This window comes from Phalangium opilio, unplaced genomic scaffold (assembly GCF_054372755.1).
Source record: "Phalangium opilio isolate 3A_F unplaced genomic scaffold, DU_Popi_V2 ptg000079l_1, whole genome shotgun sequence".
Lineage (NCBI taxonomy): Eukaryota > Metazoa > Arthropoda > Arachnida > Opiliones > Phalangiidae > Phalangium > Phalangium opilio.
Window position 1 is genome coordinate 679,122 of NW_028324187.1, and position 24,046 is coordinate 703,167.

The 24,046-nt window shown below is 37.4% G+C and overlaps 4 protein-coding genes and 1 non-coding gene across 8 annotated transcripts; 2 read left to right on the forward strand and 3 right to left on the reverse strand.

Moving 5' to 3' along the window:
* The first annotated feature begins 39 nt into the window (after positions 1-39).
* On the forward strand, positions 40-1,517 carry LOC149654028 (uncharacterized). Its single transcript, XM_089845396.1, has 2 exons — positions 40-178; positions 441-1,517. Exon 2 carries the CDS (start codon positions 553-555, stop codon positions 1,378-1,380), a length of 828 nt encoding a protein of 275 aa, XP_089701522.1. The 5' UTR covers positions 40-178; positions 441-552; the 3' UTR covers positions 1,381-1,517.
* Positions 1,518-1,537: 20 nt separating this feature from the next.
* Positions 1,538-15,873, reverse strand: LOC149654029 (uncharacterized). Its single transcript, XM_089845388.1, has 36 exons — positions 15,277-15,873; positions 15,032-15,195; positions 14,721-14,974; positions 14,591-14,644; positions 14,416-14,526; positions 14,237-14,349; positions 14,067-14,172; positions 13,626-13,735; positions 13,415-13,571; positions 13,297-13,352; positions 13,100-13,236; positions 12,922-13,028; positions 12,480-12,524; positions 12,199-12,397; positions 12,072-12,136; positions 11,859-12,006; positions 11,665-11,782; positions 11,497-11,597; positions 11,007-11,078; positions 10,839-10,945; positions 10,700-10,772; positions 10,208-10,309; positions 3,906-4,076; positions 3,699-3,833; positions 3,545-3,632; positions 3,375-3,466; positions 3,239-3,301; positions 3,082-3,174; positions 2,954-3,013; positions 2,725-2,886; positions 2,386-2,549; positions 2,238-2,316; positions 2,037-2,168; positions 1,872-1,974; positions 1,740-1,814; positions 1,538-1,606 (listed from the first exon to the last, which is right to left on the reverse strand). Exons 1-36 carry the CDS (start codon positions 15,371-15,373, stop codon positions 1,551-1,553), a joined length of 3,969 nt encoding a protein of 1,322 aa, XP_089701514.1. The 5' UTR covers positions 15,374-15,873; the 3' UTR covers positions 1,538-1,550.
* LOC149654030 (uncharacterized) lies at positions 4,438-9,426 on the reverse strand. 3 transcript variants are annotated; one of them, XM_089845384.1, is made up of 3 exons: positions 9,154-9,426; positions 7,734-9,075; positions 4,438-7,667 (listed from the first exon to the last, which is right to left on the reverse strand). In XM_089845384.1, the coding sequence occupies exons 1-3, from the start codon at positions 9,424-9,426 to the stop codon at positions 4,750-4,752; spliced, it is 4,533 nt and encodes a 1,510-aa protein (XP_089701510.1). In that variant the 3' UTR covers positions 4,438-4,749. The 3 variants fall into 3 exon arrangements, with proteins under 3 accessions (XP_089701510.1, XP_089701509.1, XP_089701508.1); XM_089845383.1 differs by having other exon boundaries at positions 4,438-6,866; positions 6,930-9,075; XM_089845382.1 differs by having other exon boundaries at positions 4,438-9,075.
* A 3,137-nt stretch (positions 15,874-19,010) lies between the features above and the next one.
* Cln3 (CLN3 lysosomal/endosomal transmembrane protein, battenin) lies at positions 19,011-21,629 on the forward strand. Of its 2 annotated transcripts, XM_089845402.1 has the most exons (13): positions 19,011-19,161; positions 19,226-19,304; positions 19,373-19,460; positions 19,530-19,589; positions 19,671-19,744; positions 19,825-19,983; positions 20,042-20,188; positions 20,263-20,485; positions 20,555-20,623; positions 20,707-20,762; positions 20,932-21,025; positions 21,077-21,217; positions 21,290-21,629. In XM_089845402.1, exons 1-13 carry the CDS (start codon positions 19,158-19,160, stop codon positions 21,410-21,412), a joined length of 1,317 nt encoding a protein of 438 aa, XP_089701528.1. In that variant the 5' UTR covers positions 19,011-19,157; the 3' UTR covers positions 21,413-21,629. The 2 variants fall into 2 exon arrangements, with proteins under 2 accessions (XP_089701528.1, XP_089701529.1); XM_089845403.1 differs by lacking the exons at positions 21,077-21,217; positions 21,290-21,629 and adding an exon at positions 20,847-20,864.
* A 148-nt stretch (positions 21,630-21,777) lies between these two features.
* On the reverse strand, positions 21,778-21,969 carry LOC149654032 (U2 spliceosomal RNA). Its single transcript, XR_016370773.1, has one exon. It is a non-coding gene; the product is annotated as a U2 spliceosomal RNA (small nuclear RNA).
* Between the last annotated feature and the right edge of the window lie 2,077 nt (positions 21,970-24,046).

Consider the following 24,046-nt stretch of genomic DNA (forward strand, 5'->3'; position numbering starts at 1 on the left):
TTACACGTCGTCGTCACAGAAAGTAGTCCTTAGAGTGAGAGTCACGAGCTTCGTAAACGCTACAATTTGATTGGTTCGTTTACAAGGAGCTGAGGTGCACGAGGTAGAAGAAACTAATAGCAACTATATCGTATCTCTTACTTGTATCGTACATTAGTTACTGCGTTTATGGTTTAAGGTAAAGGCTTTTAGCATTTTAAAGGGGGAAATTTAATTTAAAGGGAAGCTGAAGTGGGCTGTAAATAAGCATGGAAAAATCGATATTTCGTATTCATTGTCCAATTCAGTAATATTAAGATAGAATAACTGAACTTATTTATGATATAAAATATGAATAGTGTTAATATGGGTTTATTTAATTGTCATTTAGAATTCAATTAGGCCTTCGGCTTGCAACGCCAACGCTTTAGTTTTTAATAAAAAAAAGATAATATTTTCAGCCCTAACCCACATAGAGCTTTGACCTAGTGTAAATGATTACGTCACCGTCGTCTGCTATAAATTCTGTGCCTTGGACCATCGTTAAACAATCGTTTAATTTTGAGTGTCCTCATGGCGTCTATAAGCTGCGCTTTTCCAAAATGTTTAAACTCGGAGGGTGCTGGTTTTCGAATGTTTAAATTCCCTAAAAATGACGCGCGTAATCGAATATGGTCGGAATTCGTGGGCCAAAGTCACGCCAATTTTCACTCCTATCACTCCAAGTACCTCTGTGAAGCCCATTTTGACCCCTTGTGCATGGTATTCGACCCAATGTGTAAAAATTCCAACCCCACCATACGGGATAAAAAAACGTCGTTGCAAGAAAAACCAAAGGAACCCCAAAAACCCATGAAAAAATACACTTTCTTCATGCCAATTAGAGGTAACCCATTTGACCAAATGTTCGCTACACCCGCCACAACTTCCAGCGAAGGGGAGCACAGATGTTCTATAGAATGCATTAAGCAAGAAGACCCCATAATGGACCACAGTTACTCGAGAAACCCCAAAAAATACATAAAACAACTGTCCAACTTACGTATCAGCATTCCTGAACTTCAAATTCAACAACCAGAATCTGATCATAATATAGACTTGGATTGCGACTTTAACGAAGGGGAATCAGACTCGGACCAATCAGATTACTTTGATTACTCCAAACTACCTCCAGAATCCGATGCTCTATTACATAGAATTGATATTTTGGAAGAAAAAAATGAGATACTTAAAGTTAAAAACGCCGCCTTGACTAAAAGACTTCGCAAACTCGAACTGGAAAATTTACAATTACGTAAAGACAAAGAAAATCACATGCACCATTCGCAGAAAATTCAGATGAATACAGTTGCCAAACCTCACAGAGAGTCCTTTCTCAAGAAAGCACCAATTTCTTCCTAAACAATGTGTTAATTACTATATCTTCTTGATAACCACGCTCTTTGTTATATATTTATTGACAAAAAATAACTATTTACTGACTTATAATTACAAATTGTAATTGCAAAATAAAAAATCACTGGTGAAAAATTCAAAAATTTGTCTTTTATTACATTACATTACAAAGTTTCTTATATTTTAATCTTTGTGACTATCCCTTTATTTGCGTCTAAAATTATTAAATCTCCTGGACACGTCATGAAAAGAAAAAAAGAAAAAAAAATTCTGTTAACCAATGAAAATCGTGGAGGAAAACGCGGGCGTTTTGTTTGGCGGGAAATTTAAACTAGAAAATGCCACGTGGCCACACAAAGGCTTACCCGATTTAAACTTTCTAGTGGCTCCCTCTACTCCAACAACGCACGGAAGACCATATTCTCTGGCCACGACAGCGCCTAATTCAAATGTATTAAAACAACGTGTAATTATATAAATATAAACAATTTTGTTACCATGTGACACCAAGCCTCCGAGTTCCGTTATAACTCCCGATAACATGGGAAAGTAAGGACTCCATCCTATATCAGTTCCCTTGGCGATAAGAATTTCACCTTTCTGCAAAATAAACCGTTAACTTACGCGACAAGTACGATTTTAACCCTTTACGTCGCAAGTACTTGAATTAATTTGGCTTCATGAAGGTTAACAGCGACTCTAGCCTTGGCTTTGATGTACCCTTGACTGACGGGTGTTCCCGACATCGTGAAGGTTGCCTCAACTGGTTCTTCTTTTTCATTGTTGCGGTTAATCTATCAGAAAAGTGTTAAACAGTCGTAAGCCTAACCAGGCCTTTCTTAATTAAAAGTCTTTATAACTACCGGAATTGGATATCCTTTAGTAATTAGTTCAAATTCCAATTCATCAAACTTTGGGAAGAGTGCCTTTCGACGAATGGCCCTGAAATTGGTTAGTAGCAACTTTAAAATCCCCTGATGACCTTTCTACGAGTTTGATGATTGGTTTTACTTTTGGACTATTTTCGCATTCCTCGTTTCAAACAGTTCAAGAAGCTCAAAGTTGGTCATAAAGAAGAACAACTCCTTTTCGGGAATCAGTCCTTCATCTACCATTTGTTCGGCCGTTTTCCAACAGCATCGTCGAAATTTATTCACGGAGTACACGTACGTTGACTTGAAAGAGATACATAGTATTACTAGCAGAAGGGGATAATAGAAGAAGTGTGACACTCTGTATCCTCTTAACACTTTAGTTATGTAACACGATTCTTCCCAGGCGAGGGAGCCCTTTTTGTTTGCTCTCCCGCAGGACCCGCTGGTAATACTGAAAAGGGGGGTGTATCCTTACCTTTGAAATTTCCCTGCAAGCTACTTGTCGTCTGCATAGCGGAATTAATGCTCTCAAGTACAATTTGGACATAAAGGTCAGAGGGACCACCAAGGCTTTAATCGTGTCCGCGGTACTCATAGCCGTTTTGGTTTTCGCTTGTAAGTTGGTTCCAACCATTGACTATCCCACGAAAACACGTTTCATTTAGGCTTAGACAATAAATAATTCAACAGAAACTTTATTATACCTGAAGTGTCTCAATTAAAGGCATTTCGTCCATTTCCCATGGTTTATAGTAAACATCGAACTTTCGAAATTTCCCAAGACAAGTTAAAAAATATTTCTAAGAAGCTATAGATAATTACATTCAATTACCTCATTGATGCCACGATGTCCGTGGGCTTTGATGAACTCCTGGTACTTAATTCCCGCTTCTGACTTGGTGCTTTTAAGCCAACCAAGGGCGGACTGCAAAAAGTTGTAGAGTTTTAAAACAATTTGCGAAAAACTTAATAGCTAATTAGTACCTTACTTTTTTGGTCATTCTTTTAAATTCATTAACATCAATCGCTTTTGCGATAGCTCGACTCAATTCCTGCAAAAGATAAATATAAAAGCCCGGTTTTTTTTAAACATTCTTTAAGCCTTGGTTGGCACTAAGTATTGACCTCAATTGCCACCGGAACAGTTGCACTTTCTACAGTTTCCATGCAATGCGAAAGTATCGTGGCAAAATCATTATAAATAGTGTTGCTCCATTCTAAGACGTGGAATAAAAGTTTATTGTATAAATTAAGGGCTTAAGCCTTTTTTTTTGTTTCAAAAGTTAAGCCTTTACTTCCTCCCATGCAAGACACCAAGACCGTCATAACCACGGTGTTAACTAAACCCGAAAGTAATGTCGCGTCCATATGACGTACAGAGGGCTTAAAAAATAATAAAACCCATTAAATATCAATTATAAAATTAATTATTAAATGGTTAATTATCACTTCTTTATATCCATAAAATCCCTCCATTGATTTGATAAACATTTCGTGAGCATTTTTACACTCATCCAAGTGGTAATTCCTGTTAACTACTCTCTTTCTGCATTTATACAAACGCGATTTGCAAAATATCAAATTCTACAAAGTTCAAAGTTCAAACGAAAGTTTTAAGTTTTACTTTCGATTTTAGGCTTAATTATACGATTATACCTGAATGTTAAATAATGTCATTTTAAAATATGAGAATGGGGGATAGTATTTATTGCGTTTGTCCGCTTGGTCCAACATATCTTTGTCTTCCAAGATTTTACCAAAGCCCGATATCATCGAGGCTTCCGTCGCTAAAGATCTGACGCCATTACGGTGAAATCGCAACGGAAACTATACATTCGTAGTAATTAAGTAAAATTAGGGGTAATTAGGTGAAAAGTTCAGATAACATAACATTATACCAAGAAGTGATATCTAGTTTACTAGGGAGAAGGTTTAAATTCGCCACATTTCCAGCTTTATCTTCAGTCCAAACGTAGCCTGTCCGGAGTTAATCCCCGCCTCTAAATTACAACCAGCATCTCATTGGTTCTTGAAAACTCACGTCAGCGCGACGCGAATGACGAAAATTACTTGTATTTTCCGACTGAGGAGAGGCAGCGAAATAGCCCGGCCTCCTTTTACGTCCCCACTTGTATTTTGAAATACTTAGTGTTAAGTTGTGTTAATAACTTGACATTAAATACTATAGTTTAAGTTTAAAAGATACTTTATTCTGGACTCGACTGTACAGCATGCTAGCTAGCTCATGACTGACTGCCCTATCCCGTTATGCCATATGAGGTTACCTCGTGAGATCAAAGTCCTTTACCACGTCATAGCTCCCCATTGGCTAACCCAATTCTGACCTCTGACCTCATTATAACATCCTTCCTTTCTAGTAATAATTTAAAAGTCTAACAAATAAAAACAACCTGTCTAGTAATAATTTTAAAAGTTTAACAAAACAAAACAGAGAATAAAACAGCCTGTTTTTTTAAACTAAGTACTTATTAATTGTTCGTTAATTTGGCGAGTATCTTTGTGGAGGTCGACGTACTCTTGAATCATGTTTTCTTTCTTGTTGATTGTTTATTTGTTTGGGTATAGTTTCTTCTTGTATGGGCTGTTGCGGGAAGGGTTGCCGATAGGGAATAAAAGGTGAGTTTCCGGGTATTGTAGTTCTGGTGAACTGTGTTCCGATTGGTTCAATTCTTGGTATAAGCGAGGTTTGTTGTTGAATGCGATTATGAATCTGGAATGTCTTCGGAACAGTAGGTACTTGTTGAGGTTCCAGGATATTTTGAATTGTGACCGCTACTTCATCTCGAGTTGGTTCAGGTTGTGGTGGTGTTATAAGGGTTGTGTGGTTCTGTGCTGAACTTGGTGGTTGCGTTTGTTGTGATTGTGGATTTTGATATTGTTGCTGAACACGAGTCTGGTGTGTTGATTGTTGATTCTGTCCTGGATGTTGCTGAACACGAGTCTGGTGCGTTGATTGTTGGTTCTGTCCTGGAAATTGTCCAATCCTTGCTGTGGCGTTATGGTACATCGGTATCTGAATTCTAGCCGTTATTGGTTTTATAGTAGGGTTAGTTTTCGTTTGACTATAGTCCGGACGCAGATGTATTCTGTTTCGACGGAAGTTTTGACCTTTCGCTGTCAGAATGTGATATGATTGTGGTTCTTGAGCATGTGCAATTATTCTTGCGGGTAACCATGTACGGGGTGCCGCGTAGTAACGAACCTTCTGACCAATATATAAAGGTGGTAATGATGAACGATGATTTGATTGGCGTATCATGTTTGCGTTATTGTCTCGCAACCCTGCATCAATGCGTCTTGTAGGATAGTGTGGTTTCAATTTATCTATGTGCGTTGTTAATGGCGTACGTAAACGCCGTCCCATCAGCATTTCGGCCGGAGATAAACCATTACTTTTGGGAGTTGTCCGGTACTCCATTAGGACATAGTGTAAGTCTCTCCCTTCTTGTTGTGCCTTGTGAAGAGAATTTTTTATGGTTTGTACGGCTCTTTCGGACATTCCATTAGATTGTGGGAAGTATGGACTTGATGTAACGTGATCGACATGCCATTGTTGAAGGAATTCTTTGAATTGAAGAGAATTAAAGGGTGGACCGTTATCAGATACCAATCGTTGAGGTGCTCCATGCCTTGCGAATTGTGGATTCATGAAATTTATGATGGCTTGTGCGTTGGTCAGTCTTAGTTCTTTAGCTTCGATATATTTTGAATAGTAGTCTATCATTAAGATTATAGGCTTGGAATTGACTTGAAAGAGATCAGTCCCTACAGTTTGCCAGGGATATTGTGGTATGCTATGAGGTGTTAGTGGCTGTTTCTTATTCATCGGGTCTCTACTGCGACAGATTGTGCAGTTTTGAACATATGATGTAATGTCGGCAATCATGTTCGGCCAGAAAACGTGTTGTTTGGCCCTGGCAATTGATGCGTTAATCCCGTGATGGGCGCCGTGAACTTGGTTTAATAAATCTTGCTGAAGAGCTTTAGGCACCAACAGGTTTGTCCCTCTGTATAATAATCCATCTTCTTCATGAAGTTCTGTTTGATATTGCCAAAATGTAGTGGCCTCTGGAGTCAGTTGATTTCGATATTTTGGCCAGCCATCTGTAATATATTCGCGGATTTGGGCTAAGACTGGGTCGTGATCAGTTGCAGTCTTGTATTTGTCCAGTGCGCATGTATGTAACGTTGTTATAGTGTAGACTGCTGTATGTGGGCCATCCAATATGTCAGTGTTTATTTGGCAGTCCGTTAGAGGTTCCCTGGATAAAGCGTCGGCCACATACATCCTGCTTCCAGGAACATAAACCAGCTTAGGGTTATATCTGAAGAAACGCAGAAGTAAGCGTTGAAGTCGTGGAGACAATAGAGTCATTGGTTTCTTTACAATTGCTAGGAGCGGACTATGGTCAGTTTCTACTGTTACTTGGGTGCCTGCAATATAAAAATCAAAATGTTCACATGCGTGAATAACGGCAAGAAACTCTTTCTCAATCTGCGCATATCTTGATTGTGTATCGGTAAAAGTCGTGGATGTATATGCGATGGGCTTGTTGTCTTGCATTAATACTGCACCAACTCCGTGCTGACTGGCATCTGTAGAGATAACGTTTGGTAGTTTAGGGTCGTAAAATTGAAGTACTGGTGCTGATGAAATACTTGTCTTCAGCGAGTCGTAGTGTCTTTGGTGTGTTGATGTCCATTCATAGAGTACATCCGGTTTAAGTAGGTCTCTGAGTGGTGCCGTGTCTTCGGCGTATGTTGGAATGAAACGGCATATATAATTTACCATGCCTAAGAAACGTTGAAGTGTTTTCTTATCCTGAGGCGGTGCGAGTGAGCAAATGGCTTCAACTTTCCTAGGGTCCACATGGATTCCTTCATTTGTGATCAGGTGTCCAAGATAGGTGATGCGTGATACCGCAAGTTGCATTTTTCGTTTACTGAATCGTAAATTATATTGTTTGGCACGTTCTAGGATGCTATGAAGTACAGTTAAATGAGACTTCATGTCTGACGTTGCTATCAAAAAGTCATCTGTAGAGATGTGGACATTAGGAAATTCGTGAGCGGGGAAAATATCTCGCATCTGACGCTGGAAGACTTCGGTTGCAGTGACGATGCCGTAAGGAAGTCGTTTAAAGCGGTACCGTCCATGTGGCGTCGCGAATGTACAAAGGCGCGAGCTGTTCTCAGTGAGTGGAATTTGCCAAAAGGCACTTTGAGCGTCAAGGACGGTGAATACTGTGCAACCTTTTAGTTCCGCAAAGATTTCTTGCGTGGTTGGTAAAGGATAGGGTTCTCTTCTTATGGCACCATTTAAATTCCGGGGATCCAGACAAATACGAACTTCCTGAGTCGAGTCAGCTTTAGGTAGTTTTGTTGGCTTCGGTACGACTACGATAGGGTGAACCCAATCAGTTGGTTCATTAACAGGAACTATAATACCAAGGTTCAACATACGATCCAGTTCCTTGTGCGTAGCTTCACGATATGCATGAGGGATCTTATGACATGCTGATGCAATAGGTACAATGTTGGGTTTTAATTTGATGTCATATTCAGCCGGTAGCTTACCAACAGTATCGAAGATCATATGATATTGAACAATGAGTTCTGTCGCTGTGCCAGTATTTATAGTGGATCGTGTTGTTGCGATATCTTTGGGCTGAGTTCCTATGAAGGTTGCATGAGTGTGTGCGGTGTTGGGTCTTATTTGTGGTGGCGGACCCAATGGTGTGGAAGTGTGTTGTATTAGCCCCAGTTGTTGTGATGTAACGGCTCCAAGAATGGGTACATGGTTGTGTGACGTAACGTAGAAAGGGCAATTTGGTAGGTAGGCGGTGCCCGACATGCTAGGAAGATCAACAACGCCATCAATAGGAATTGAGTGTCCGGAATAGGAGGAAACGGTGTAGAGTGGTTGACGTAGAGGGGGCTGGTATGGTAGAGAATTGTATATCCCTCTTGATATTAGATTCACTTGCGAGCCAGTATCTAGCTTGAATCTATGTCGAGTGTTAAATAGATAAAGTTCGTCATATAATTCATCACCAGGGTTATTGCATCTGAATGTAGCGGCAGTCGAAAGACATGTCAGATCCGTGGTGGGTGAAGTTGAGTGACGCTGTCGAGGATGAATACTGATGCTATACGTAGTGTATGTTTGATCTTCATGTTGGAAATCTTGGTAATACTGATCAGTTTCGTCAAAGGATGAGAATTGGTCATTTGAGTCGTCCATTTCGATGGGATATGTTTGTAGACTGTAGGTTGAGCGGCATGAGGTAGCCCAGTGACCCTTACGTTGGCATTTCAAACATTTGGAATTTTTGGCTGGGCATGATTGATATCGATGCTGCGTGTTGCAATTTTGGCAAGGTCGTGTCGTACGTTGAGGGTCGGATTGATAATTGGAACGATGAGAGCTTTGAGAGTTTGGGTCACTGCGGTGAAATGGTGGACGTTGATAATTAGCAGTATTGCCGCGAGAAGAATACCGTTGCAATTCTTGTGATTGTTGATTGTGTCTAAAGCGCGGTCTTATTGTGGATCTGTGTCGATTAAGAGCATCCACAGTGAATTCTTTTGCTGCCGAAGGCTGTGTTGTGGTAGTAGACATGGCACGAGCCTGAGAATTGGTGATTTCATGCGCCTTACACATGATTATTGCAGTGTCTAAGTCCAGAGCATTGCCTTTATTTAGTAGTTGTAGTCTGAGCTCTTCATTCTGGATGCCAGCGACGATCATAGTGCGTAACAAAGGATTTTGTTGAGGTCCGAGATTGCATGCTTGGGCCTTGGTCTTCAAGTCAGTGTAGAATTCGTCAAAAGTTTGTGTAGGGCTTTGTCGAGACGTAATGAAAGCGTATTGATGAAATACCTCTGTTTGATAAGGTGCATAATAGAGATCAAATGCAGCAAGTATTATAGGCACTGTGCGATCATCCCCTGTTTCAGGTATCTCCAATGTATGATATATACGGCGTCCAGCGGCTCCTAGTATGTGGAGGAAAGTGGCTACTTGAGTAGGAACAGTTTCTCTATTTAGTTTGGCAGCGGCAGCAAAATAACCGAACTCCTCTTTATAAGTTTTCCAAGACGAAGCGGGATCTATCCCTGGTTCGAAAGCTTTAGGGCAAGTGATGGAGGCCATAGTAAAGTGGGCCTTGGCAAGTGAATCAGCAGACAAAAGCGAGTGAGTGAGCAAACGAGGCGTGTGAAATGGCGATCAACTCTATCACCATGTTAAGTTGTGTTAATAACTTGACATTAAATACTATAGTTTAAGTTTAAAAGATACTTTATTCTGGACTCGACTGTACAGCATGCTAGCTAGCTCATGACTGACTGCCCTATCCCGTTATGCCATATGAGGTTACCTCGTGAGATCAAAGTCCTTTACCACGTCATAGCTCCCCATTGGCTAACCCAATTCTGACCTCTGACCTCATTATAACACTTAGGCATCTTATACCTTCCCCCTAATAAACTAGATATCACTTCTTGATGATACCTTAAAAGAACGGCCTTTTTCTAAATATAAATCCTGTGAAAATTCAACCAATCCCGTCGGGGTAAGTGGTTCTGACTAGCAGACGCCACTAAATAAATGGCGTATGGCACAGTAGCCCTCGTTTCTAAGACTAATTAAATGCTAATAGAGCTATCTCAGTTGTGACGTCAGTGCCTAGGTAAAACGTCACGGGCTTAGCTTTGGCAGTGGGCGGCCATGTTTGGTATCGCTTTGGTTCTACGGGCAAATAGCATGGGTGACGTCACACTAAGGCTTCTGAGATAGCTCTATTATTTTGTAATAAGAGATAAATTATTTTCACTTAATATTTAATTCCTTTTACATTTAGAAAAAGGCCCTCCTTTTAAGGGATAATGTTATGCTAGCTGGACTTTTCTTTTAAGCTTTAGATTTATAATACCATTGGCATATTGATAAAGGTTCGTAAATACATGATAGGAACGAGGATGGGACCAAATGCTTCGCCGAAAAATATCCAGTTGCTTATATTTTTATAATAAAGCTGAAAGAATCAAAAAGTGACCTTTCTAAGTGGGCCAAATTGAAAGAAGGTGGACAATATGTTCATCTTAGTTGTAGCATAAGTTTATAAGATATGTTCCATAAGTATGACGACACTACCTATACTTCGTAATGCTAGAGACTTACAGCTCGAGCTAGTTCGAGAACGACAAGCGAGAATTGAAGTCCTACGCTCGGTGGTTAATTTTGCAGTAATTCAATCTAATTCCTATTTAGGTCTGTACTGAGCCTTTGACAGCGCCTCACCAGGCGTCGCTTTACCTCGAATCTATGACCTACGTCACTCACTTCATGACAAGCTCTAGTTTGTAACCAGTTACAAACTTATGGGGAACATATCTTATAAACTTATGCTTGTAGATATATTTACGTTCAACATGTGCCTGGTGAGAGTAATGAAAGCTGTGCCGCAAAAATACGAAGTTGAGTGTGCCATAACCTCTCTAGAAACACGTCAATTGCAATTTAATTAAACTACGACGCAAACTTAATTTTTTAATTATATTAACCCAGTATTAGCCGTGGTCAAATATTCTTCCTCACTACGCATTGACCAATCAATTTCATGCATAAGTTCAAGTTCCGATTCTCTGTCCAATGTTGTAATTGGTCGCGCCTATAACGTTATAGTCCCGGGGTTACTTATTTACCTAAATGGGCTTCGAGTTAAGTTTAACCTGTAAGATGTATATTTGTCCGTTCTTGATGGCCCATTCCAAGTCAACTGGACATCCGTAAGCCTCTTCAATCTATCATAGATGTTAATTAAAATTGTTCAAACAAGTTTAATTGCTCTATAATTCACTTTAGAACTAAGTAATCAGGGATAGATTTAATTTTAGAAGTAGGAATGGAGAACAGAGTAATCTGGGCGCGCGTCAAAGTCCCGGACCCCCTTCCCGGGACGGAAGGGAATGAAAGAAGAGGCGGGTCATAGCGACAGAGGTAAAAAAAGGAATTACGCGTTTATCGCCGTCCCCGTCAGCAACGTCGTCAAAACGTAGTTTAAGTGAGCCAATAAGATAATTTAAAATTTTCGTTACGTGTTGGACGGAGGGGCTTTATACTGGGCTATGAGTCGGACTTAAGTAAATACTAACCATTCTCCATTCCTACTTCTAATATTAAATCTATCCCTGGTAATCATTTCAAATTTGGGGTAAATACCTTGACGGCAATATCGGCTAAAATATTTGCGTTTTTGACCGAAATACTACACTTTTTCTTGCGTTCTTCATCAACAAAACTGTCCCGGACACCATTTTCGTCTTTAGAAGAAAACATTTGCACTTACTGAGCACTTCCATCAAAATATCTTAAGCGTAAATCACTAACCTGACATAACAGTCATGGAATTCTTGCCACCAATGAATACCGACTTAATCTCCAAGTTATTATCTGGGTCCCTTTGAAAAACAACCGTGTCCGGATCCGCCGATGCTGATACGACAGACTGCAAACGCATTAAATAATTGAGTTATCCCACCCATCTACAACTGCATGGTGCAATCAGGTGCAATTATACTTACTTCTCCTATTCCGTAATTGCAAGTCATGGTTACTCTATCAGCGTTACCAGTAACAGGGTCCCGGGTAAAGAGGACACCGGCCGTGTCAGCGGCAACCATTTCTTGAATGACAACTGCCATCGGTGTGTTCAATTCCTGGCCATTTTGTCTAAATATCAAATTTTGTTTATCAATAATAAAAATGGCGGGATATCTAGGCCTAACTCGACGAACTTTTTGTATTGAACCGCTGTAAACGAAAACTGCGAGGCCCAACATTGTACCACGGCTTCAGCGATCTTTCAAAGAGAAATCGTGAATAATTGCTAAGCATAATTAGATTTTGGCTTAATTAACCTACTCGTTCTAATCCAATAAGACCCAAGAATGTTTTCATTTGACCAGCGGCGGACATTTCTTCCGAATCTTCCCCGGAAGCTGATGACCTAACGGCGAACCGCTTACCACGATAATTTTCACCATAAATTTTGATCAGTTTTTTCTCAATTTGCGTAAGAATCGATTGTGGTAAAACAAGAAAACCAATGGTTGAAGAGATTCTGCAAAAGTAAATGATTAATTGCGCCAAGTAGTTACTTCAATCATAAGTTCATAAGATATGTTCAAGAAATGACACAGTACTTTTCGCAAATGTCTTCGATGTCCTTATTATTACTTTCAGGGTTCCTAATTAATTTGTTTAACATTATTAATTAACTAAACAAATCAAAAGGCTAATTAAAATAAAACAAGGGATAGATTTAATTTTAGAAGTAGGAATGGAGAACGGTTAGTATTTACTTCAGTCCGATTCATAGCCCAGTATAGAGCCCCTCCCTCCAACACGTAAAGAAAAGTTTAAACGATCTTATTGGCTCACTTAAACTAAGTTTTGATGACGTTGCTGACGGGGACGGCGAAAAATACGTAATTAATTTTTTACCTCTGTCGCTATGACCCGCCTCTTCTTCCATACACTTTCGTACATTGGAAGGGGGTCCGGGACTATGACGCGCGCCCAGATTACTTTGTTCTCCATTCCTACTTCTAAAATTAAATCTATCCCTGATAAAACATAACATACCAAACTACTTTTTCCAAATTTTTAACTAAAGTTTGAATTTTATTTTCCTTTGAAAATATATCGTAAGCTAAAGTGGATACCACAATTGCGGCGGGAACATTATAGGTCTGGTTAAAAAGAGGGTTAATTACCGCTATTTAATATAATAATCATAATTAAACGAAAATCCCAATATTACCGGTTCAATTTGTTTGCTAAGGCTAAATAAACTGGCCAACGATGACCCCTTACCACCAGTCACGCTTGGATAATGACTTGCCAAATCCGCTAAGGCAACTACTTCATTACCTGGCTTATTCACCGGATATTCGCTACCTGAAGACCAATGTATTGGTAAGATTCCATAAATTATTTAACAATTAACTACCCAAGTACTTAGAGGCATAAGTGAACAACTTGGAGGCGACAATGAGGTACTATCAGCGTTTCTTCTGTATAAAATAACTAACATTACAATTGGGTACTTGACTTCAAAGTGTATGCGCGGATGTACCGGTTATTTTGAAGTATCACGGCCTCTCCAATGTCATCCTGCAACACAACCGCGGTGAAGGTGACATTGACACTACGTTTCGTATTTTGCAAGTCCGAAACCGGCCAATTAACTTCGTCCATTTGCTTACCAAAGTTTATACGGAAATCGTATTGACCTATAAGGAGATAATTAGCGGCCTAATTCTTAATCATCTTTAGTTTAAACTGACCTGTCGATAGAACCGCTTCTTTAACGCGATCTTCTTTATTGTTTAACATATGTACTTTCGTCAATTTGTACGTCATTGAATTTCTCAGCACAACGAACCCGTACTTCAGTCTAAAAATACGTATTCGTGAAAGCTTTTATTTTGAATATATTAATAGGACCATAAGTTTATGAGATATGTTCCATAAATATGACGACAGTAATGCTAGAGATTTACAGCTCGAGCTAGTTCGAGAACGACAAGCGAGAATTGAAGTCCTACACTGGGTTAATTTTGCAGGACTTCCATCTTCCTATTTAGTCTGCATTACTAAACCTTTAACAGCGCCCCAGTCACCAGGCGTCGCTTTACCTCGAATCTATGACCTACGTCACTTCATGACAGTGACAAACTTATGGGGAACATATCTTATGAACTTATGATACATTAATAGGACGTTACTTGTTAGGGTATGGAAATAATTGCAAAGACCCGAAATGAAACATTTGGCCATCTTTGGTGTAGACTATAACCTCTGTATGGTTGTCTGGTGTCTCAATGTCTCTTTCTGTATATAGCAGCTCCAATTACGTAAGTGCTGTAGTTGTCTTAACTGTATAGCAATTACTTACCAACACTTCGTTTCCTGGCACCCCATAGAGTGACCCTTTCTTCCTGACCTTCAATAGACACTGACCCAATAAGGTTTCCGGCTTGGACATAACTGTCCAAGTTTTGAATGAAACTAGAGATGGAAAAAAAGAACCATAAGCTCCTTCAATAATAAACTCAATTGAGACCCCAAACGTACTGAACTTTTGGTGGCCATGGTTGAAATCGTTTTTGATTTCCAAAAAATTCAGCTAATTCCGCGTTTGAAATATCACTTTGAAGGTCATGAATAGGCGAGGAACATGTCCAGCTATATTAACATTAACATTAACATTAAGCACGAATTTAGTCGAAGAAATCGCGCGAAAACTTACTATAAACCGAGTTTAACATTAACCAATCGCTTTTCACCATTTTCCGACGTTTCTCTGAAGTATAGACGAAAATAGACCAAATTAGGCTTAGCGTTATGAAAAATTGGAATTAGGGCTTAGTAAATTTTACTCTAATAGGCCGGCATAAGAAACCCTCCACTTTCTCATAGGCACGAGACATCTGATTCTCAAACCATTACCGACAAAGCAGTCCAGAGTTGTTCTTGGTAAATTGGTCACTTGAATCTTGGGCAAGCTGTAACTTTTACCATTTTCAAGTCGCATGAATAATGTAGCCAATGAAACTGGACCGCATACGGTAACGCGAACCAATAAACGTTGTTTTTGAGCGTGACACCCATAAATTAAAATTGTGTCAGATTCCTAAATAGAAATTTAGGTGTTGTTTACAAAAACACCAATTGATGTGAAATTTCATACATCTTGTTTTATTGAACGTCTATGTTCTAAATCTCTCTGTGAAGTGGGGACTTTGAGAGCATTTTCTTCCAAGTCACCCGATTCAGTACTTCGGTATTCAGGAAGACGTGTCTTAGTGTTGCGAGTTAGAAACAAGATAATTTCCCATAAAATTTGAACAAACCCTAAAAGTTTTAAAAATTTCAAATACAGACAACCATATAACTATATCGTTCAATATGATATTGATAATCAATCAAACATACCTCGTTTGAATGTAACTAAATTAATTATCCGTACATTAATAATATAAACAGCGTAAATTAGTTTATAGACTATACTAAATGGTTTTAAAACTGCCATTTTTAATTAAAACAAATTTCACGCAGGATTTCCTCTTTTCAGAGTATTAAGCGGATTTAATTTGATTTAATTCCATCTATACCTAGCCACGAGTCGAGGACTGCCGCCGAATATGAATCGGTGTGGTAATATGTCGAAATATACTTTAAGTTTAAAGATAATTTTGTATATGTTTTATCATAACGACATTGGATTTTATCAAAACAATTCTCCACTTAATCTTCAATTCAACCGCGTAAAATAAGCGCGACAACTTTGGATAAGCGAAAGAGAATTCATATCTCAAATCGGCGATGTCGGTCGGTCGTAGGCTGCAATTTAAGAACCATTAGAGAATGATTGCAGTTTTTCCTTGTACAATTGCAAGGTCACGCAAAATTCCCTTTCTTTTTCAAATCTACTTGTTATTTAATCGAGCTCAGATAAAAGGAATTATCTATTTTACGCAGTAACATAAGTTGATAAGATATGTTTCATAAGTTTGTCACTGGTTACAAACTGGAGCTTGTCACTGGTTACAAACTGGAGCTTGTCATGAAGTGACGTAGGTGCAACGTCATAGATTCTCGTAAAGTGACGCCTGGTGAGGCGCATTCAATGGCTTAGTACAGACTAAATAGGAAGATGGACTGCGAAACCGAGTGTGGTAAATTCTCGGTTGTCGTTCTCGCTCTGTAAGTCTCTAGCATTGCGAAATGTTGGTTAGAGTCGTCATACTTATGGAACATATCTTATAAACTTATGGCAGTAAGTAATGGCGTGAAATTACTGTACAATTACGGATAACATACATTTTACTGATAACACATGCCTTAAATTCATTATATAATCCGACTATATTGTGATACATTTTATCGCGTTCTATTTAAGACATATAGTCCAAAAGTCTGTTTGTTATCAAAGATTAACGTAATATTAATTGTTGACAAGTGCTAACGTATCCATGAGGTTTACACGATGGTTCCAATGCAGTTTCGTCCTTGAAATAATACTTATACCCACCTCCAAACATGTTTATATAACATCTTATCAAGGTAGAAAGCACCAACACCAGATGGACAGTAAATAAAATATTTTTATAAATTACACTATATTTCCTTTAAAGAATATAAAAGAGAATATATTGAAGTTTTACCTCAATGATCGTAACAAAGTGCTAAGAGACTATTTTATATAATGTAAAATACTATAATTAAAGGTTTTGCGTAGTGTATGCCTATTTTATAGCTTAAAAACCAACCGCCCAGGTAGAGGTATATTTTAACAGGAGAAAATTAAATACTGTAGCCTAAGAAATATCGAAAATGGTTGATTGATGTTTACTAAATCTTTTAAATAATGGTTAATCAATTCACGCTTAATGGTGATAACTTTCCATTAGTTTCAATAGTTAACCGAATTTCGATGAAAAATATTAATAACGAAATACAAGTGAAAAAGTTTTTTCACGTCAATTCTCTAACGCAATCTTTAAATTTCGCGGCTGAAATAAAGTTCAATAAAAATCAAAAAATGAACACAGACACACATATACATTGATTGCAATAGCAGCCAATTTTTTGGCTATTAATTCGAATATCGGCCAAGCAATGAAAAATCCGATCGGTATTAAGCGCTTCCTATAAGAAATAATGAAACTATACAATTAATGACTTTTGCGCTTTGCTTAATTTGGATAATAATCGATTATAAACCAATAAATAATTTTATTGAAATACAATATTCAAAAAGACAACATTGTTTTAAAAAATAGCCACTAGATAGCATATTCCACGTAACTGGATTCCCTATCAAAGATCAGTGAATCATGGACGAAACAATACTGAAGGACGAATGGCAGCGGGAGAAACTTGAAAAATACTTGTTAATTCGCCTTCTAGCGGCAGATAGTAGCAAACCGGAGAGTGGGGGGCATATGGGGGAATCAGTGTTCTGAAAAACCGGGGTAAGGACATTAGGCACGTGACAAAAAAGTCAGTAATCATTGTTCAACGGATTCAGGCTGGTTCCAAATTTCAAAAACTGAAATGGGAAAAATTTAACTCCTTTCATATAAACCTTATCAGCGTATCGCGAATCGCTGTTGCAAAGCTTGCAAACACAAATTTTTTTCCTGCCCATTTTCTTTAAGCCTTGGACAAAATTTAGAATAAAATCAATGCCGATTTTAAAGAGAAGAAGTTGTATTAATTAAAAATACATTGAATAGCCTTTTAATTGTTATGATTAAACATATAGAGTATAATAAGAACATACCTTTAATTTCATGCAATTTAAAAATTTGTGATTGCAAAGTTACGGCAAAATTTCAAAAATCTTTTTTTTTTTATTTTTTTTGAAGTAGTTAACGTCTTATTTTGTCTAGATGGCGCTAGCTTTCTCCGGGATTTGACTCACTATTTTTCATAACCCCCCTCCGTTTTGGGGCTGAAAAAGGGGAAGTAAGCTTAACATTGGTTGTTTTGTGGCTTAGTATGGGGCTCTATGGGCTGCCATCCGTCCTTCAGTATTGTTTCGTCCATGAGTGAATACAGGAGCGGCATAATTTTATAGATAATCACTAAGCAAAAGATCCGGCTTTGCCCGCCACGATACATTGTTACTTATCAGACCACCATTTTAAAATATGGTGGCATTTTCAACCGTAAAAGCCGTAAACCGCGACTAGGGGATATAACGAACCAGTATACTAAATATTAATTAATTCGGTTGAAAAATACGGACGGTATTCCGCAATTAAGGATTTACTTACATATCTGGCCGCCATATTTCAAGATGGCCGCGGATTTGAAAAATCTTTCTTAGTGTGCACTTACTACTTAAGGGTAACGTCCCTGCAAAATTTCGACCCTATATGAAAAGCGGTTCGGACTGGGCATTGATTAGCAGTGAGCTAAAAAAGAAGTACAAATTCTTTCCGCGTTCCCTGATATAGGCGGCACCGATTGAGTCTGTTTCCGTTATGTAACATCCGCATTCCTCGAAATAGTCGGCTTCTGTTGTGTCTGTTTATGTTATGCAACATCCGCATTCCCAAAATAGTCGGCATCCATTGTATGGGTCTCAGGAATGCAACGTCCTTGGGAAAGCCCCCTCTCAATGTCGTTTCCAACCCCTTTACCACCACTGGAAGCAGTATCTATACTATAAAAGCGGCCCCTTTTAAGTCTCAGCTGCTATACCCCACTCTTCCAGCGCGCAGACGAGACTTCAAAGCTCAAAGGAACCGCCGCGCACTACACTCAGAACACCATTTATAAATATCGTTTGTCTTTGTTACTTGACCGTAAAAGTCTATCATAAGTTACGCATTTTGAGCTTCGCTTTAGAGACAAGTGTGACGGGTATTTAAAAAATAATATTATTTTTTTCTTTACTCTATTATATCTATTAACAGCAAAGCATAGAGACCCGGGGTTTATATTTCTTTCCGGGTCGCCATTTTGGAATATGATTGTGAATTGTTAACTCCATATAATTTAGGGAAACATTATGCTAAATTTTAATTAAATCGATTAAAACATGGAGATGCTGCTTCTCCATATTTATACTCTCTTAGCTCGAGAAGGGGATGGGAGCTGATGGGGGAACGTCATAATAATAATAACTGATAACTTGTTATCTAGACTATCTACATATACATGTAAATAAGGGACTGAAGTCACTGAACGATGTAAGAGCTGGTAGGCGAATTTGTTACTTGTACTTTGTACTAGTGAAAGTCGCATCCTATTTAGAGAATTAAATGTTTATCCTATAACTCAGAAACAATCAGATACTTATAATGGGTACATAATTACTTAAAATTAATTATAATAAGCTATATTTAATTTTAAACATTACAATTAATAGATTATGATGAAGAGGGTGACATACTTCAAACTGAAAGTGAACCAAAATACAAGAAATGTCGAAATTTAACTGGGTTTTGGTATGTTTTATAAAATACAATGTTTTAATACACTTTTTGGTTTTATATTTTGGCGTTATATTTAATAGGTTGTTGGGTTTATGTAATAACTACAGCTATGTTATTATGTTGAGTGCAGCGTATGACATACTCCACCCAGAATTTCACTCAAATAATGTATTTAAATTTGTTAATTAATTGTCATAAATTAATTAAGAGGTTTCAAAATTATTTTAACAAATAAAGGGTACTGACACGGAACATTTTTCAAATTTAACAAGACAATGTAATCCAACATCTACAGGGGTAACTAATTAAATTTCTTACATATAATTAATTTAAATTAGAATTAAAAATAATGTATTAAATTATTAATTTTGATTTTAGGCAATATTATTGGCTGATATTCTACCAGGTTTAACTACAAAAATTCTAGCCCCTTTTATTGCTATTGGATTTCAGTAAGTTAATTGAAATTAAACCTAATTAATTAATTAATTAATTAATTAATCTTAACAATTTTCTTTGGATTTTAATTAAGTTTCAGACTTTCAGCTGTGATATCATTAGCAGCATTAAGTTTTATCCTGACATCTTTATCAATTAGTGACTTTATGTCATATTTGGGTGTAGTTAGTGCTTCAATATCTAGTGCTATTGGTGAAATAACGTGCTTAAGTTTGGCATCACACTTTGATAAGTAATTAAAGCTTAATTTAAGTGATAAATGGGAATAATTACTTATTTAAAATTTACAGAAATGTTGTGTCCACTTGGTCAAGTGGTACAGGTGGCGCTGGGGTTGTGGGGTCATTTTCCTATGCAGCACTCACAGCAAAAAACATGCTGACCCCTCGGACCACGCTTCAAGTTATGCTAGTCATTCCAATACTTATGGCCTTTGTGTAAAAAAAAAATTTAATTTAATTTAACTTAATTAATTAATTAATTACAGTATTAATCTACTAAATATTTATAGTTTTTGGATTCTCATAGTTCACCCTGAACCACTTAAACCAAGTTGTTGCAAAAGGGGCGGGTCTTGCACTCATGAAATGGATAAAATTGGTGGTCAAAGAACGGATATTGGTGGTCAAAGAACCGATAGTGATTTACAAATTCAGAGAGCCGATGAAATGTCAACATTAAAAACATACACACCAACTAGATATACACTTAAAACAAAGATTGCTTTGATTAGAGTATGAATTCTTAATTTAAATCATTTTAATTAGTGTAGAATTAAAATTAATTAAGGTTTTAATATATAGCCACTATTGAAATATATGATACCACTTGGTTTAGTCTATTTTGCTGAATATTTCATAAACCAAGGACTTGTAAGATATTTTAATTTTGATTACGTAATAAGTTCTTAAATTAAATTAATTAACTAGGCCTTAATCTATTTTTTTTTAATCAGTTTGAACTGTTATATTTTGATAATATAAACATGGAACATAAAGAACAATATAGATGGTAAGATATTTCTGAATTAATTTTAAGCTTTGAAACAAAAGACTTAATTAAGTATTTATAAATTCAATTTGAACTGGCCTAAAGTTAGAAAGGAGTGGTCAGGTATTGATCTAGAAGTAGACTTTAATCACAGTTTAAAACTAAATTCATTCATACACTTTTAATCTAGGTATCAAGTAATATATCAAGTTGGTGTTCTGATATCAAGATCATCTGTGAATTTCGTTAGAATTAGGAAACTATGGATTTTACCTGTTCTTCAGGTAAAACTTGATCATTAAATAAAAATTAAATAAAACAATGTTGTTTTTCAGATAATTAATGCAGTTTTCCTTCTGCTGGCCGTTTATTACTTATTTCTGCCCAGTTTTTGGATTGTTTTTGTAATTGTGCTCTATGAGGGGCTTCTGGGTGGATCTGCTTACGTTAACACATTTTATTCCATAAGGGAAGAGGTAAAGTTGCCTTAGAAACAATAATTATTATTGACTCTCTAAACATGAGAACATCAAAAATGTTTAACATAGATTGCACCAGAGCACAAGGAAGCCTCAATGGGCATTGCAAGTATGGGAGATGGTTTTGGGATAGCCTGTGCTGGATTTTTATCACTACCTGTTCATGATGCTCTTTGTAAATTGCCACCTTAAGTTGAAGAATATAAAATTTGTGTTGTAGGATAACAGTGTTTAAAATTCCACATTCAGTTAATTCTTTGATTTGTGAATTACTGTAACATTTTGGTCAATGTATCTCAAGGATGGCACATAATTGAATTATAACACTGTAACATTTCGGTCAATTTATTTCAAAGTTGCACATAAATAAATTATAACACATGGATATTATTATATAAAAGATACCAAATACATAGTGTTTCCTAACATATATAACGTGTGGTTTTGTTTTTGTGCTTCATTAGCACATATCCACATAAGTCACAGAAAGCTAGGACAGCAAATTTTAATTTGCTTTTTATTTAAGTAGGTAAGTGTGTTTGATTTTGGTTTATTTAAGGAAGTGGGCCGATCCCGGAGGTACTGCAATACCGGGCCAACCCGTGGCGGAGGTGGAGCAAGCCCCGAACTCTCCGCCGCCGTTCAAAACTAAGTTTAATATCTTGGGCCCCAATGGGACCCGTATCAGATATTAAGCTGATAAGAACAGATACTACACTTTGATCTTAGCCAAAAGGCCGAGAAGCGATACCTGAAAATGGACCTTACATACAATTTATTGTAACTCTTATAGCTGTTGTATGTAGCACATGCTCTATTTATATTAGCTCGTATATAGAATTTAGTTATTCGGAAAGACTGACACTTTTGAACCTAGTAGAAACTTTCTCTTTTCATTGTGATGCTGAAGAATATGTATGTATATTTATTTAATTACCAAATAATTTACATTATTACGGTTTAAATTTTACGTTTTTCCAATGAAAAATCGAGATAGAAACAGTCTCGCCATCTATTTAATTTCAACGATCAGGTAATCAAAATTTAATAATGGTGCTATTCTTACGCTTATCTCACGAAGTTAAGAAATTCTTACGTTAAGAAAAGAAATAAACTTTATCCGTTACAAAATGAATTATATTTAAATTTAATTTTATTACTTATAACTTTGCCCATAGATGGCGAGATCGGTCCAAGAACCATAGAATATCGGAACGGAAAACCAATTCATTTCAAGTTAACTACCAGTAGATGTCGCTAGTCTCTTTATAATAAACCAGAATTCTTTACTTGGTGAAGGAAACGCGAATTTCAAGTTTCATAAAAGCACAACTGGCACAAGACAAATTCTTCCCCTTTGAACTTATTATAATAAACATTTCAGAAACTACCACAGTGCATTAATTAAATCGGTTTTAATTTGATTAAAGGCAGCATGAAATCCCCAAACGATTGCGATTTATTTATTTATTTATTTTAGGTAATACATGGGCAGTACATTTTTTTTTCTCTTGTAAATTTTTATTAAGATAAGGATTGTGACTTCGACTTCGCAAAATGGAGGAATAATTCTGCGCGAAATTTAGCTTTATTAGTGAGTGACACAATTGATTCTGGGAGGGTATTCCAATCAGTGATGACTGTATTAGTAAAGTGGTGTTGCCTAATGGTTGTATCATAAGTAACATATTATTATGTTACTTATGGTTGTATGTTTATTGTTGAAGAAGTCATATAAGAGACACAGGTTATTGAAACGGTGACGTGTGCTGACGGAGTCTAATTTTAGTTTGTTTAGGCGATCTGGGGCTGGTAGAGTTTCAAAGTTTTTGGTTAATTTTGTAAATTTGTTTTGGGCCTTTTGTAGGGCGTTTATATCAAGAGATGAGGAAGGGGTCCATATCGGGGAAGTATCGTCCAATATTGGTAGTGCTAAGGCTTTATATATAGTTGTTATTATTTTTGGCACCCTATGATTGAAGGTACGCCTTTTTAAGCCTGAGAGGGAGTGAATGCGCTTTACGATTTTGTTAGTGTGGTTAGAAAATTTGAGGTGCGGATCCGTTAGAACCCCGAGGTCAGGCTCAGATAAAGAAGTTCCAATGGGAGACCCGTAAAGGTGATACGTAAAGTGCGGGTTTGAGGAACCTAAATGTAGGATTGCACATTTATCTATGTGGAATTTTAGTCCATTCTTGGTGACCCAAGATTCAACTAAAGACAAATCTGCCTGAAGTTGGAGTGAGTCTGAGGTCGAGCGAATATGGTACGAGAGTTTGGTGTCGTCAGCAAATAGTAGAACGAGGGCGGATCGCACGATCAATGGGAGAGTGTTGATGAATATATTGAAAAGTAGGGGACTGAAAACAGAGCCCCGAGGGACCCCCCCTTTCTACCGGTGCCCAAGAAGAGTGTTGGCCCATGACCACCACCCTTTGTCGTCGATCAGTTAAATGATGATGTTACCTCTCCTTTACCATTTTAAATTTTTTAATACTCATCATGTAGGCCTACTTAACCCCAAGTATTTAGTATCGTTGGAAACAGTAACTTTACAACACTCAACGGACTTCTCTATACCTTCATATTTAAACGATGATGATTCACTTACTTGAAAAGTATATTTCCGCTTGTCTTGGCTTACCGAAGCCCCTCTAGAAAGGGTGCTACGGCGTGCAGAAAAACGTCCTTCCCGGGGTACAGAAATTCACGATAATCCTTTGTATTCACATCGACTTGGATTCACCATTTAAACACATTTAACTCTAAAGCAAACCTTATAAACTTAACGATAGTATAAATCCGCATTGTTAAACGGGTTAAATG